Source organism: Aquarana catesbeiana, linkage group LG07, assembly GCF_042186555.1.
Source record: "Aquarana catesbeiana isolate 2022-GZ linkage group LG07, ASM4218655v1, whole genome shotgun sequence".
NCBI lineage: Eukaryota > Metazoa > Chordata > Amphibia > Anura > Ranidae > Aquarana > Aquarana catesbeiana.
This window is the reverse complement of record NC_133330.1, coordinates 67,265,413-67,278,021: the sequence shown is the minus strand read 5'-3', so window position 1 is coordinate 67,278,021 and position 12,609 is coordinate 67,265,413. Positions and strand designations below refer to the sequence as shown.

At 42.2% G+C, this 12,609-nt stretch overlaps 1 protein-coding gene across 3 annotated transcripts in view; it reads left to right on the top strand.

Moving 5' to 3' along the window:
• CACNA2D3 (calcium voltage-gated channel auxiliary subunit alpha2delta 3) overlaps window positions 1-12,609 on the top strand; it is a 1,508,837-nt gene that overhangs the window by 1,018,766 nt on the left and 477,462 nt on the right. For all 3 annotated transcript variants that reach the window (XM_073592282.1, XM_073592284.1, XM_073592285.1), the window contains one exon: window positions 9,314-9,388. In XM_073592282.1, the coding sequence (XP_073448383.1) occupies window positions 9,314-9,388 (75 nt within the window). The remainder of the gene's footprint in view (window positions 1-9,313; window positions 9,389-12,609) is intronic.

The following is a 12,609-nucleotide window of genomic DNA, read 5'->3' as shown; positions in this document are numbered from 1 at the left end:
GCTCCTAAAGCGCCCCTGCCCATTGAAATCAATGGGCAGCGCCGCTGAACAGCCGGCATAGTGCCACTGCAGCTGCGCTTTGAGGGCAGTTTTAACCCTTTTTCGGCTGCTAGCGGGGGTTAAAAGCGCCCTGCTACCGCCCGAAAGCCTCCGCAAAAACAACGGTAAAGCGGCGCTAAAAATAGCGGCTCTTTACCGCTGATGCCCAACACGCCCTAGTCTGAAAGTAGCCTTATGCAGCGTACACACGGGCGGACTTTTCGACCGGACTGGTCCGACGGTCTATCCGACAGACTTTCCCAGCGAACGGACTTGCCTACACACGATCACACCAAAGTCTGACGGATTCGTACGTGATGACATACACCGGACTAAAATAAGGAAGTTCATAGCCAGTAGCCAATAGCTGCCCTAGCGTCGGTTTTTGTACAACTTTTCGACCGGACTCGAGTCGGAAAGATTTGAAACATGTTACAAATCTAAAGTCCGTCAGATTTTCAATCGAAAAAGTCCGCTGCAGGTCCAATGAAGCCCACACACAGTCGAATTGTCCGCCGGACTTGGTCCGTCGGACCAGTCTGGTCGAAAAGTCCGCTCGTGTGTACGCGGCATTAGGCCCTTAAAATTCTCGGACAGTAAAAATTCCCCCCAAATGACCCCTTTTTCGAAAGTAGACAGTCTGAGGTAATCGGCATGGTGAGTTTTTTAAAGTTGTAATGTTTTGTTACAATTTTTTGGAAAATGAAGAAATTAAATAAAATGTGGGGGTGTTTTATGTACTGTCACCAGTGCAATACAGCCTCATCATATGACTGGTGTGGTGGTGATCAGGGAGACTAACTGCTGACAGCATGTAAAAAAAAAAAAAAAAAGTAAATCATTTTTTAATTACATTTTCATCAGAGTAGTTCAGTATCATCAAAGCACCGCTGTTCTACTCTGGGGGATGATCAAGGATTTTTTTTTTTACACTTTGATTGCTGCATTGTTTTGAACTGTCATGAATGGGTTACATTCATAGCAACTGTGATTTTTCTATTGTGATTGGCCACCAGCTATCACATGGTACAGGGTGCTGTGATTGGCCTAGGTAACATGTAATAGCTGTGGGCCAATCACAGCTCACTATAGGAAACTCAGCTGTTATGAATGAAATTCATTCATAACAGATTTGTTGAGACATGACACATGATCACCTGGCCAATCGGATATCAGCAACTGCAATCCACTATGTCTTGTGGACACCGTGGTCGCACAACATGTGCTAAGTGACGTACAGGTGCATCACATAGCCTGTCTTTGCCACCTGCCTAAAGTATATGTACTGCAGGCGGTCTGCAGCTGGTTAATGGCCCTGTAACCTATTTTTCATTAAATTGTTTCGTATTGTTTTTTTTTGCCTCCTTACATCCTGGGGGGTACGCTAACCCTACAGGCTGCATTCCCACTGTACAATATGCTGGCCCTGGTACTACTATCATGGTATATGTAGTCTGAGGCTAGAAGTGCACATGACCATGATATAAGTTCTGCTCAAGCCTCAGACAGAAACTTCAAAAACAGTGGTTTAAAACTTTGTGGGACAGAATGATATGACTTCTAAATTAAAAAAAAACATGTTTTCAGGCTTTTTCTGCAAAAAAAAAAACATGAGGTAGTCATTGGTATGTGAGGATGGACATGGACATATGTTTCAATGTGAGGGTTAGTAGCACCTTGACGATGTATTTACACCCATTAGGTGGGCAAAATGTGTTAGGGTGGAAGGATCCATGAAGGCTTCTAGATCAATAAAGTTTATTGATACGTTAAATTATATAACATCCATATTGTTTTTAGAGCCATGATAGAGAATTGCATCCCACTCGTGGCGGTTTTACCTCGTGCTATATAGGCATACCTGTACCCTGTTGCCACTCAGTCTATATTGGTGAATATCTAATATTGTAGTGGTGGACTGTACTGAAAACAGCATTCCACTCTTTGTGGTTGAATTTACTTGTAGATCAGGAGAAGAAATGAACTTTTAAGATCGCAGATATTGGGAAAGATCTGTACTTTATTGGTGACACCATCTTCATCCACAAGCTTCTCGGCAAATAGTTTATAGATTGTTCTCTGCCCATATAAATCATTTGTGTCTTGAAATGCGTTGAATGCTGCCGCAGGATTACTTGTTACTAAAGGTGGCTTATTTTGCTTTCTAGTACTTACTGAATTACTGGATAATCAATGTCATCAGATAATAAAAAATGATTTTGGAGGTGTTGCTTTGGAATATAAACAAGTATCAAATGTGCCCCTATTATTTAAGCGTACACGTCCCTTTTCCAGGCCTGTTCTCGGCTGAGTGTTCAATAAAACATTCCTTTTAGATACACGGGAAAACCAGATGGACAGAACTATATGAATGGATCACAGGTGTTCTGTAGTGCCTGGCTCTTTCCCCAAACGTTGTAAACTACATGTGCTTTTTTCCTCATATGTCTTAGTTATAACCTTCCATAAACAAACTCTGGAAAGTCCGCAGTAGATGTAATTGTGGCCTACAATGGGGATTTATATCAGCAGATATACCAAACACACAGAAAGAGAACACTGGAGAACAGTGAAAGTAAAGCAAATTTGATTGTGTTATACTGTATATACTTATTTGTGCAAGATCACCTGCTCAGGGTAGTAGTGCCAATTTGTCGTGCTGTTGCTTTAAATGCATAGGAAATACAGCCAAGGGTAGAAAATATTTTATATAAAAGACATGTAAAGTATTGCATATTCTTTGTGATGATCTTACCCCGGTGCTATACTGATAGAAAGCATAAGGAAGATGAAAACACTTGCCCCATTTTTGCTGTTGTTTAACCCCAACTCTATCTAACATAGATATACGGTGGCAAGGCGGATCGGCTGCGCCAAATCACATACCTATTATGTGATCTGACACCTACGGGTAGGGAGCGCGCGCCGTCAGTATCTCGGCTGTGCTGTGATTAAACACAGCAGATGTCGATCACTAGGTGCAGGCCAATGGATTACCGCCAGCACCTGGTGATGGTCATGAATTTAAACAAGGCAGAATCCTGTCCTGTCAGCAGGGAAGTAATAGATGCTTTTTCCCTGCAAAGTAGGTAATAAAATCCAATATATCCCCTAGTAAAAGCACCTCCCACAGTACACATAAACACTGGTTAGGCACACATTTAACACTTTGATTGCCCTAGATGTTTAACCCCTTACCAGCCAGTGTCGTTAGTACAGTGGCAGTGCTTAACTTTAGCCCGGATCACTGCGGTGACGCTGGGTTTTTTGGCTGGGCGTTGGGGTGTGTGGCGGGGGGGTAATCTCACTTGCTGGTTGCTGCCTGGCTTACCGGTGCCCATCAATGCTGACCACTAAACTCACCTACCTGACATACACACACTGACCTGCCTACCTGATATACACTGACCTACACGACATACATACACTGACCTACCTACCTGATATGCACTGACCTACCTGACATACACTGACCTGCCTACCTGATATACACTGACCTACACGACATACATACACTGACCTACCTACCTGACATACACTGACCTACACGACATACATACATACACTGACCTACCTACCTGACATACATACACTGACCTACCTAACATACATACACTGACCTACCTGACATACATACACTGACCTACCTACCTGACATACACTGACCTACCTACCTGACATACATACACTGACCTACCTAACATACATACACTGACCTATCTAACATACATACACTGACCTACCTACCTGACATACACTGACCTACCTACCTGACATACACTGACCTACATACACTGACAGTAGTGACACACACTGACCTACCTGACTAGGAGACTTCATGTATCCTGCAGCAGCAGCAGGTCAGCCGTGGTGTGCAGTGCACAGCCATCTTCACAGCAGGCATCTGGAGGAGAGGAGGAGAGCAGGAGAACTGAGCGCCGAGCGGGGATCTCAAGTGGTGGCTGCATTGTAATTCCCGCCTTCTGGAGCTTGCAGCGCCTATGATGGACGTCACACATCCCGTGGTCCCACCATTGGACCAGTGGGACGTCCATCAGCGCTGCAGGCTCCAGAAGGCAGGACCTGCTATGTGACTTGGCTGCACTCGGCGGCGCTCGGGATAAGATCGGTCCCTGCTCGGCGGCGCTTGGGGCTAAAAATAGAACTCGAGACTCGGGGCTTTTTGGGACCCACTCGGGGCTTCAGCCACGGTGAGCCCCCGCCTGCCGACACCACTGATGAAGGTGGGTAAATCTTCAAGTTATTAAACTACTACTGGACCGCAACACATCAGCAATACCCACCATTCCATTTCATATCTAAATTTACTGCACTGCACTACTCAACAGATTTAGGAAAAGCTGCAAACACCACAATCAGACAAATTGAGTGGATAATAAGAATATGAAGTGCAGCGCTAATCCATATTATGTATGTATATTAAAAAATTGTGCAAGTATGCAAATAGTAAGTATAACGCATTATCTGTGCAATGTAAAATAAAGTGCTAGGTGCAAACAGTAATAAATGAATATAAATACAATTCATAAATTGAAATCACTAAAAAGTCCATATATGTGAAGTGACATTGTGAATAAATAACCCTTGAGGGGAAAAACAAAAAACAGTCCAAACAGGTGAAATTAAATCACAAGATTGAACATAACTTGAACAAAATCTTCTTCTCCAACACTGTTGTAAGAGATTCCAATCCAACAACATCACCGGCCTTGCGAATCAGTTTGTTGAGTTTCTTGGTGTCAGACACCCTAAGCCTGCTTCCCCAGCTTGCCACTACATACAGGAGAGCGCTGGCCACCACAGACTCATAAAACATCTTTAGCATCGTCTAGTAGATGTTAAAAGCCTCCTTTAAAGTAGAGGCGGCTCTGGCCCTTCCTATAGAGCACCTCAGTGTTCTTGCTCCAGTCCAGCTTATTATCTATATGCACCCCCAGATACTTGTAACTCTCTACTACCTCCACATCCACTCCTCGGATAGAGACTGGGGTAACTGGTGGCTTCCTCTGAAATCCACAACCAGCTCCTTTGTCTTTGTCACATTTAGGTACAGATGATTAACCTCACACCATGTGACAAAGTTCTCCACCCCATCCCTATACTCAGTCTCCTCCCCATCCCTGATACATCCCACTACCGCACAGTTATCAGAAAACTATGTAGTGTATGACCACCTTTATACACCTAAAATTAACTAGTTGTACTTTCCGTGTCATTCATTGTTAATGGCCCACCAAACACAGAAGCAAACACACATTTAGCCACTTGAAAAAGCAAGCGTAAAATGTAGAAAAACGCACAGTAAGGCCCCTTTCACACTGAGGCGGTTTGCAGGCGGTATTGCGCTAAAAATACCGCCTGCAAACCGCCCCTAAACAGCCTCCGCTGTTTGTTCAGTGGTGTCCTGCGGTGCGCTGGCAGGACGGTGAAAAAAGTCCTGCAAACCGCTTCTTTGGAGCGGTGAAGGAGCGGTGTATTCACTGCTCCTAAACCGCTCCTGCCCATTGAAATCAATGGGACAGCGCGGCTATACCGCGGCAATACCGCAGTTATAGCCGCGCTGTACGAGGGATTTTAACCCTTTTTCGGCCGCCAGCGGGGGTTAAAACCGCACCGCTAGCGGCCGAATACCGCTGCAAGAACGACGGTACAGCAGCGCTAAAAATAGCGCTGTTGTACCGCTGACGCCCCCACCGCCCCAGTGTGAAAGGGGCCTAAAAGACATTCAACCTGCAACATGGCAAAATGTCCAAAGAGCTACTTTGCCAGATGTAGCGCAGCCCAGTGAAATCAAGGTCACAGGAAAAACAAGCCCAAAATACATGCAGAAATGCGAGTTCCTGCTGCGCAGAGATGTGAACGAGGCCTGACAGCTGAGTGTCTCCATCCACTCCCTCCTATGTACTTATATAAAGCTGGCCATACACTATGCTCTGATTGTATAATCTCTGTATAATTTATGCGTGGCTTGCCATGCGTTTGGAAATGCACAGATGTGGATGGAGACTCATTGTTCTTGTGTAAACAAACCCATTTCACTTTTAGGCCCCATTCACACCAAAGTGGGCTAGTAGTCAGATTTTAGGCATCCTCTGCAACTAAAGTTTAATTTTAGGTGGGAGACTACCAAAGGGTCTAAAGGGATGCAGACACTGCAACTTTCCTCATTAAAACATTGCAAATGCATCAACTGATTCATGACGAAATAGTCACTCCCATTCAGATTTACGGTACTTTGCACATTGACATTACCAAACAAACAGCTTTTTCTTCAGAGCAGAAACAGGAATCTGCAACAAAGTGTGATCAAATCCTTGCAATGTACATTGATCACCCATAGGAGTTTTTTTTTCTCCTTTAACCTCCTCCTGGTTTTAAGCAACTTAAACTGGGTATACACTACAGATTTTTTAATGCAAATTTGTACAAAATTCTTAATCCACTCAACGACTTGGTGAATATCATTCAAAATGTAGTTTGCTTTTAACATTTGGTTTTGGAATAAATACAATTTCTCAAATGAATACCAACTTAATACCCATATACCCAACGTAAGTGAAAGAGCACATTTAGGTCAACTGGAAAAGAAGTGGAAGTGATTGACTTTTGAAGGGGCACAAACTAATTTTTAAAGTGTATATCTAAGTAAAACTTTTGTTTTCTTCTGCTTTTCTCTCAGGCACAGTAGTAAATACACTAAATTAACAAAAGTATTGGGACGCCTGCCTTTACAAACACTTGAACTTAAATGGCATCCCGGTCTTAGCCCGTAGGGTTCAATATTGAGTTGGCCCACCCTTTGCCAGCTATAACAGCTTCAACTTTTCTGGGAAGGCTGTCGACAAGGTTTAGGAGCGTGTCTATGGGAATGTTTGACCATTCTTCCAGAAGCCCATTTGTGAAGTCAGGCACTGATGTTGGACGAGAAGGCTTGGCTCGTAGTCTTCGCTCTTATTCATCCTAAAGGTGTTCTATCGGGTTGAGGTCAGGACTCTGTGCAGGCCAGTCAAGTTCCTCCACCCCAAACTCGCTGATCCATGTCTTTATGGACCTTGCTTTGTGCACTGGTGCGCAGTCATGTTGGAACACGAAGGGGCCATCCCCGAACTGTTCCCACAAAGTTGGGAGCATAAAAAAGCCCAACCCCTGAAAAACAACCCCACACCATAATCTCCCCTCCGCCAAATGATTGATAAAGACATGGATGAGCGAGTTTGGTGTGGAGGAACTTGACTGGCCTGCACAGAGTCCTGACCTCAACCCTATAGAACACCTCTGGAATGAATTAGAGCAGAGACTGCGAGCCAGGCCTTCTCAACCAACATCAGTGCCTGACCTAACAAATGTGCTTTTGGAAGAATGGTCAAACATTCCCATAGACACACTCCTAAACCTTGTGGACAGCCTTCCCAGAAGAGTTAAAGCTGTTATAGCTGCAAAGGGTGGGCTAACTCAGTATTGAACCCTACGGACTAAGACTGGGATGCCATTAAAGTTTATGTGCGTGTAAAGGCAGGCGTCCCAATACTTTTGGTAATATAGGGTATAGTCTTATTTAGAAAACACAACACAGCATTTTTATTCTGGAATACTTCCATTGATACATTTTTTTAAACTGTGTTAAAAACACAATACCATAGGCGTCAGCAACAAGTTGGCTCAAACAAAAATAAAATCCATATCTTAGAATGGCAAAAGAAAGTCCTGACCTCCGTCCCATTAAAATATTGTGATAATGTGATCTGAATCAGGCCTTTCAAGCAAGCACGCCAGAAAAAAAGAAAACATGTTATCCATAGAAATGGACCAAATGCCTCTTGTCTGTTGCAAAGGTCTAATGAAAAGCTACAGAAGGCATTTAGTTAAATGTACTGTATTGCACATAATGGAGTCAATTTGATAATATTACATTTTTTATGAAAATCAAATTACATTATGAAGAAATCCTAAAAGTTCACTAACTTTTCTCAAGTGCAGTATTAATAATGTAAAAGTCACTGGTCCAAGGGAACAGATATATCAGATTATATCAACCAAATGTCCTAGTTTATTATTATTATTATTATTATTATTATTATTATTATTATTCAGGATTCATATAATACAGAGTTCTGATTGGCTGTTTTGAATATGGAAGACTGCTTATGACATAATGCACTGGAAGTATATTCTGATAAAATAGGAGGAAAACTGAAAATGTTGCCCAAGCAGCCAATCAAATTCTGTCAGAAAAATGACAGCTGTCATCTGCCATCATGTTTCAATGTCACTTTAATTTTTTTAATTGTTATAACACACACATACATTTTAATCCCTTTTCAGGACTTTTCCCAAGCACTGTATATAAATATAAAGATCTAAAACAGTCTTAGTCATATGAAAAAAATCGTTCGAATATATCACAAATTTAGATTTATTTGTTGGCCGTATGTATGAATAAATGTATAAATATATTATGGAACAAATGCCCCAGTTTCTTTTGTTTCTTTGTGTCTAAATTATTTTTCAAGATGTACAGATCTCCTGAAAGTTTAGATACCAAGCCTTTTTAAAATGATTTTTATCAATCTTACTGGTTGCGTTCAAGTGATCACTTGGCCAGATACAACACTGACCGACTCCTGACCATAGCCATGGGAGCACAGGGACATCAGGTGTCCAGGGGCACACTTAGGATAACACAGGAGAGCAGTGATGCAGATTTACAATAGGTTGTCTCTGATTTATTTCATAGATTTATTATATTTAGCCAGAAATCATTACATTCATATCCAACCCATATCAAAATAAGAATTGGGTGGAGTAGCCAGAAGATATCCAAAAAAACATGAAGTTTTTATATAGAGTTGAAGTGAACCTTCCTGAGATAACAGTAAGGGCTAAAATACTTGCCTTCCTTAGAGAGAATGCTCCTCAAGACTCCTTGCGGTGCTCCTCATATGAACCAAAAACGTAGGCGATAGGCTTATGTGATATCTGTGGAGGAAGAGAATCGGGGTCCTCCATTTTTATACTTTTACAACATCATGTCAGGTGACCTATAGCAGGGCTGGACAAATCCCATGAGCTAAAGACCAGACGGCTGGTGCCAAAAGTTTGAGGTTTCCTCTAGTTGTTGCTAATGGAGCTGGCTACTGAAAACAATCCTGGCTCCTGAATTGGACTGACAGACTCCTGATTTCTATGTTTTCTGATCTCTGAATTAAAGCCAATGAGAAGCTTCTAACCTTTTTGTGTTTAATTCTTATTACAGTTGGGAATCCACGGTTATGCATTTGCTATTACCAACAATGGGTATATCCTGACTCACCCTGAACTGCGGCCTTTGGTAAGCTCTATGCTCAACTTTTTATGTTTTCATTAAACAAATACAGTATGCTATAATGCCTATAATACATGGGTGATACCGGTACAATCTTATAGGATCATTTTAGAACATTTAGAACTTTCTGATTTCTTTGACCCTGAATTGGGTTGAATCTCTGCAAAATAGCTTGGGGTCTGCTGTTCTCTACTTGATTAGCTTGTTGTTCCTCAGACATAGGAGCCATGATGGAAGAGGCTGGAATATATCCAACCACATATGCTCAATTGGTGCAAATGGAAATGTTTATGGATGTGTTTGGGGGAGGAATAGTGGTATTCGATCATCTGATGAGCAGATAACCAAAAGGAACAGTATGTACTGTAATATTTGTACTTAAAGCAGAACTAAACGCAGCTTTAAGTCCAACGCCTGTAAGGTCCCCCCAACGGCATCTTCCTTCCGACATCTAATGCTGTGTACACACGACCGGACTTTCGATGGACTGAATCACGTTGGACTTTTCGACGGACTTCCGACGAATCGGACTTGTCTACACACAATCACACCAAAGTCCGACGGATTCGAACGTGATGACGTACGACCGGACTAGAATAAGGAAGTTCATAGCCAGTAGCCAATAGCTGCCCTAGCGTCGGTTTTCGTCCGTCGGACTAGCATACAGACGAACGGATTTTTCGACTGGACTCGAGTCCGTCAGAAAGATTTGAAACATGTTCTAAATCTAAAGTCCGTCACATTTTCGACAGAAAAGGTCCGCTGCAGGTCCGATGAAGCCCACACACGGTCGAATTGTCTGACGGATTTGTTCCGTCGGACAAGTTTGGTCGAAAAGTCCGGCCGCGTGTACACAGCATTACAGGTGCCAATCTTTCGCTGTCTTGTTTGGCCAGCATGGGATGTTACTCTCACTCATGCGTAGGAATGCAGTCATCCTGGCACACAGGGAAGTGTGTCTCTTCTGCAATAAAGATCCTACATCTTCCCAATGTTTACTTTTCCAACTTTAGTTCCACTTTAACCAATTAACCTGAACTCTCTTATAAACTTTTAAAAGTAAAGACTATGGCTAAATGCAGAGATCCTAGGAAGCCTACCTAAGCCATTTATGTCCAGGAAAGACCCTTCCATGCTCCTCTCTGATTTAGATTTGTCTTGTTAGCCTGACTTTCCCTAACTTATGGCATACTCATACCTGGCATGGTTGCCTTGTACTGTGCCTAATTATGATTTTACCGACTACCGCACTGGTTTGTGGTCACATTGTGCTGGGCATGAGCACACTTTTATCGCCACCTTTGTCAGCCAGATCACAGTGATCCCTGCTTCTGTGCTCCATGAATGCTCGGTGATCCATGAGAGTTCTGTATTTGGGCACCATTTCACAAACATACTGTACATAAGCCCCTGTTCACATTGGAGCGACTTATCATGCGATTTGACAGGTCAAATCGCAGGACACATCGCAGCTTATTCGCTGTATCGCTCTATTCAAATCGGTGCGATGCTGACTTTGTGAGGCCGCACCGATTTGAAAAAGTAGTTCCTGCACTACTTTTGGCAATTTTGGGTGCAACTTGGATAGACATCTGAGCATGAAGCCGCACAGATGTCTTCCAAGTCAAACTGACATGTGGCTTTGATTCAGATGAAGTCGCACAATTTCAAAGCCGCTTGTCAATATGAACGTGTACTAAGTGTACCATGCTGTACTACAACAGAAGCGTACCCTAGCCCACCTCTTTCAACCTAGGGCCTAGTATGCTGAACACAGTGCAGAGCAATCATCTCACTCAAACCAATGAGAGTTTAGGGGGGCACAGTACATACACTTTAGTTTTAATATGCCTTTAATGGCTGAGTTCCACCTCCTGCTATCTGCCTGCTTAACGAGAGTTACATTACTGGCCACTGAAGTCGTCTCATCAGACCGTTAAATCGCAGTTGTCAGGTCTTACCCAATAAAGTAGGTAAAGACAGGCTCCGGTAACAAACTATTTCAGAGAGGTGCGCAGAAGAGGCTTTTCTGGATAATCATGACATAATGAAAAGATTGTTCTCTCTGCATTTGGCCTATTACTATTAATAATTTAAACTGAACAAAAGGGTCACTTTAAGGAAGATATATGCAGGCTGCTAATGCTGATTCTAAAAATGCTGGAAGCTTGGTTACCATGTTCCAATGACTTGTTCCATGTTTCTGCCTTCTGTGCTGCTAATATGGAACAAGATTTCTCATCAGAAGGTCAGCAATGGCAACTGGCTTAACTTAAAATTGTATAGAAAATTGCAATGTTAAGATAGCAACGTGTAATTGGTACATTTCAGCAGTAGGTGGTGCTACAGTACTGCATTTTGCTATACAGTATATTCATCATTGTTCTGTAATAAAAAAAATAAATAAATAAAAAACTTTCTATGTTTTTCCTTGTTCTTCTGTTTGAAAAAACAAGATCAAAAAAACATCTCAAATTCAGGAAGTTTTTCTTTTTCTTTTTGTATATTATACACTTACATTCAAAAAAGTGCGCTTAATGGCTCAAAGTTTTTCTTTTATTTATTTTTTTCTCAGCATTAAACAGGAACAATCAATAGTATTCGGAGGGGCAGTTCGTGTTTTTGGCCTTGAGAAAACAAAGCAAAAAAAAAAAAATATCTTTAAATTTAGCCCCAACCACAGTATACAAACACCATACAATGTATCTCTATAAGGGATGCTGTGATTTGACTGGGCCAAGGTATTTGGTCGCCAAAAAAATATTTTACTCCTTTAAGTCATATAATTTAAAAGGACTTACGAGCTTGTTGAGAGCCGCATGATTTTACTGTGGTTAAGATTCATGCTTTCGGGTTTTGCGCTGGGTGAATGCATGGCACAGATACGGTGGATCAAAACGCGTCCTGCTTCACACTTGCCTGCAGGAGAACAGAGCTTCATTTTTCTTGAAGTTATTTAAAGTAATAGAGTCTCCTTGAGTTTTTGGCATAGCTGCACTTTTTGTAGAATATTTGAGTAGAAGGTAGTGGCACGGCGACATGCTTGGATCGTTCACAAGGCAGCTTTGGCAAGTGACTAAGGTGTGAAAGTGATATGGGGCTCCATGACCCGTCTATATTAGTGTGTTGCTGCTGTGTGTAATAAGCTTCCAATGCTTTAGAATCTGTTTTAGAACATGAGAAGGTGCGAGGATCGTGATCCAAGTTGGCAGAAATATAATATATTT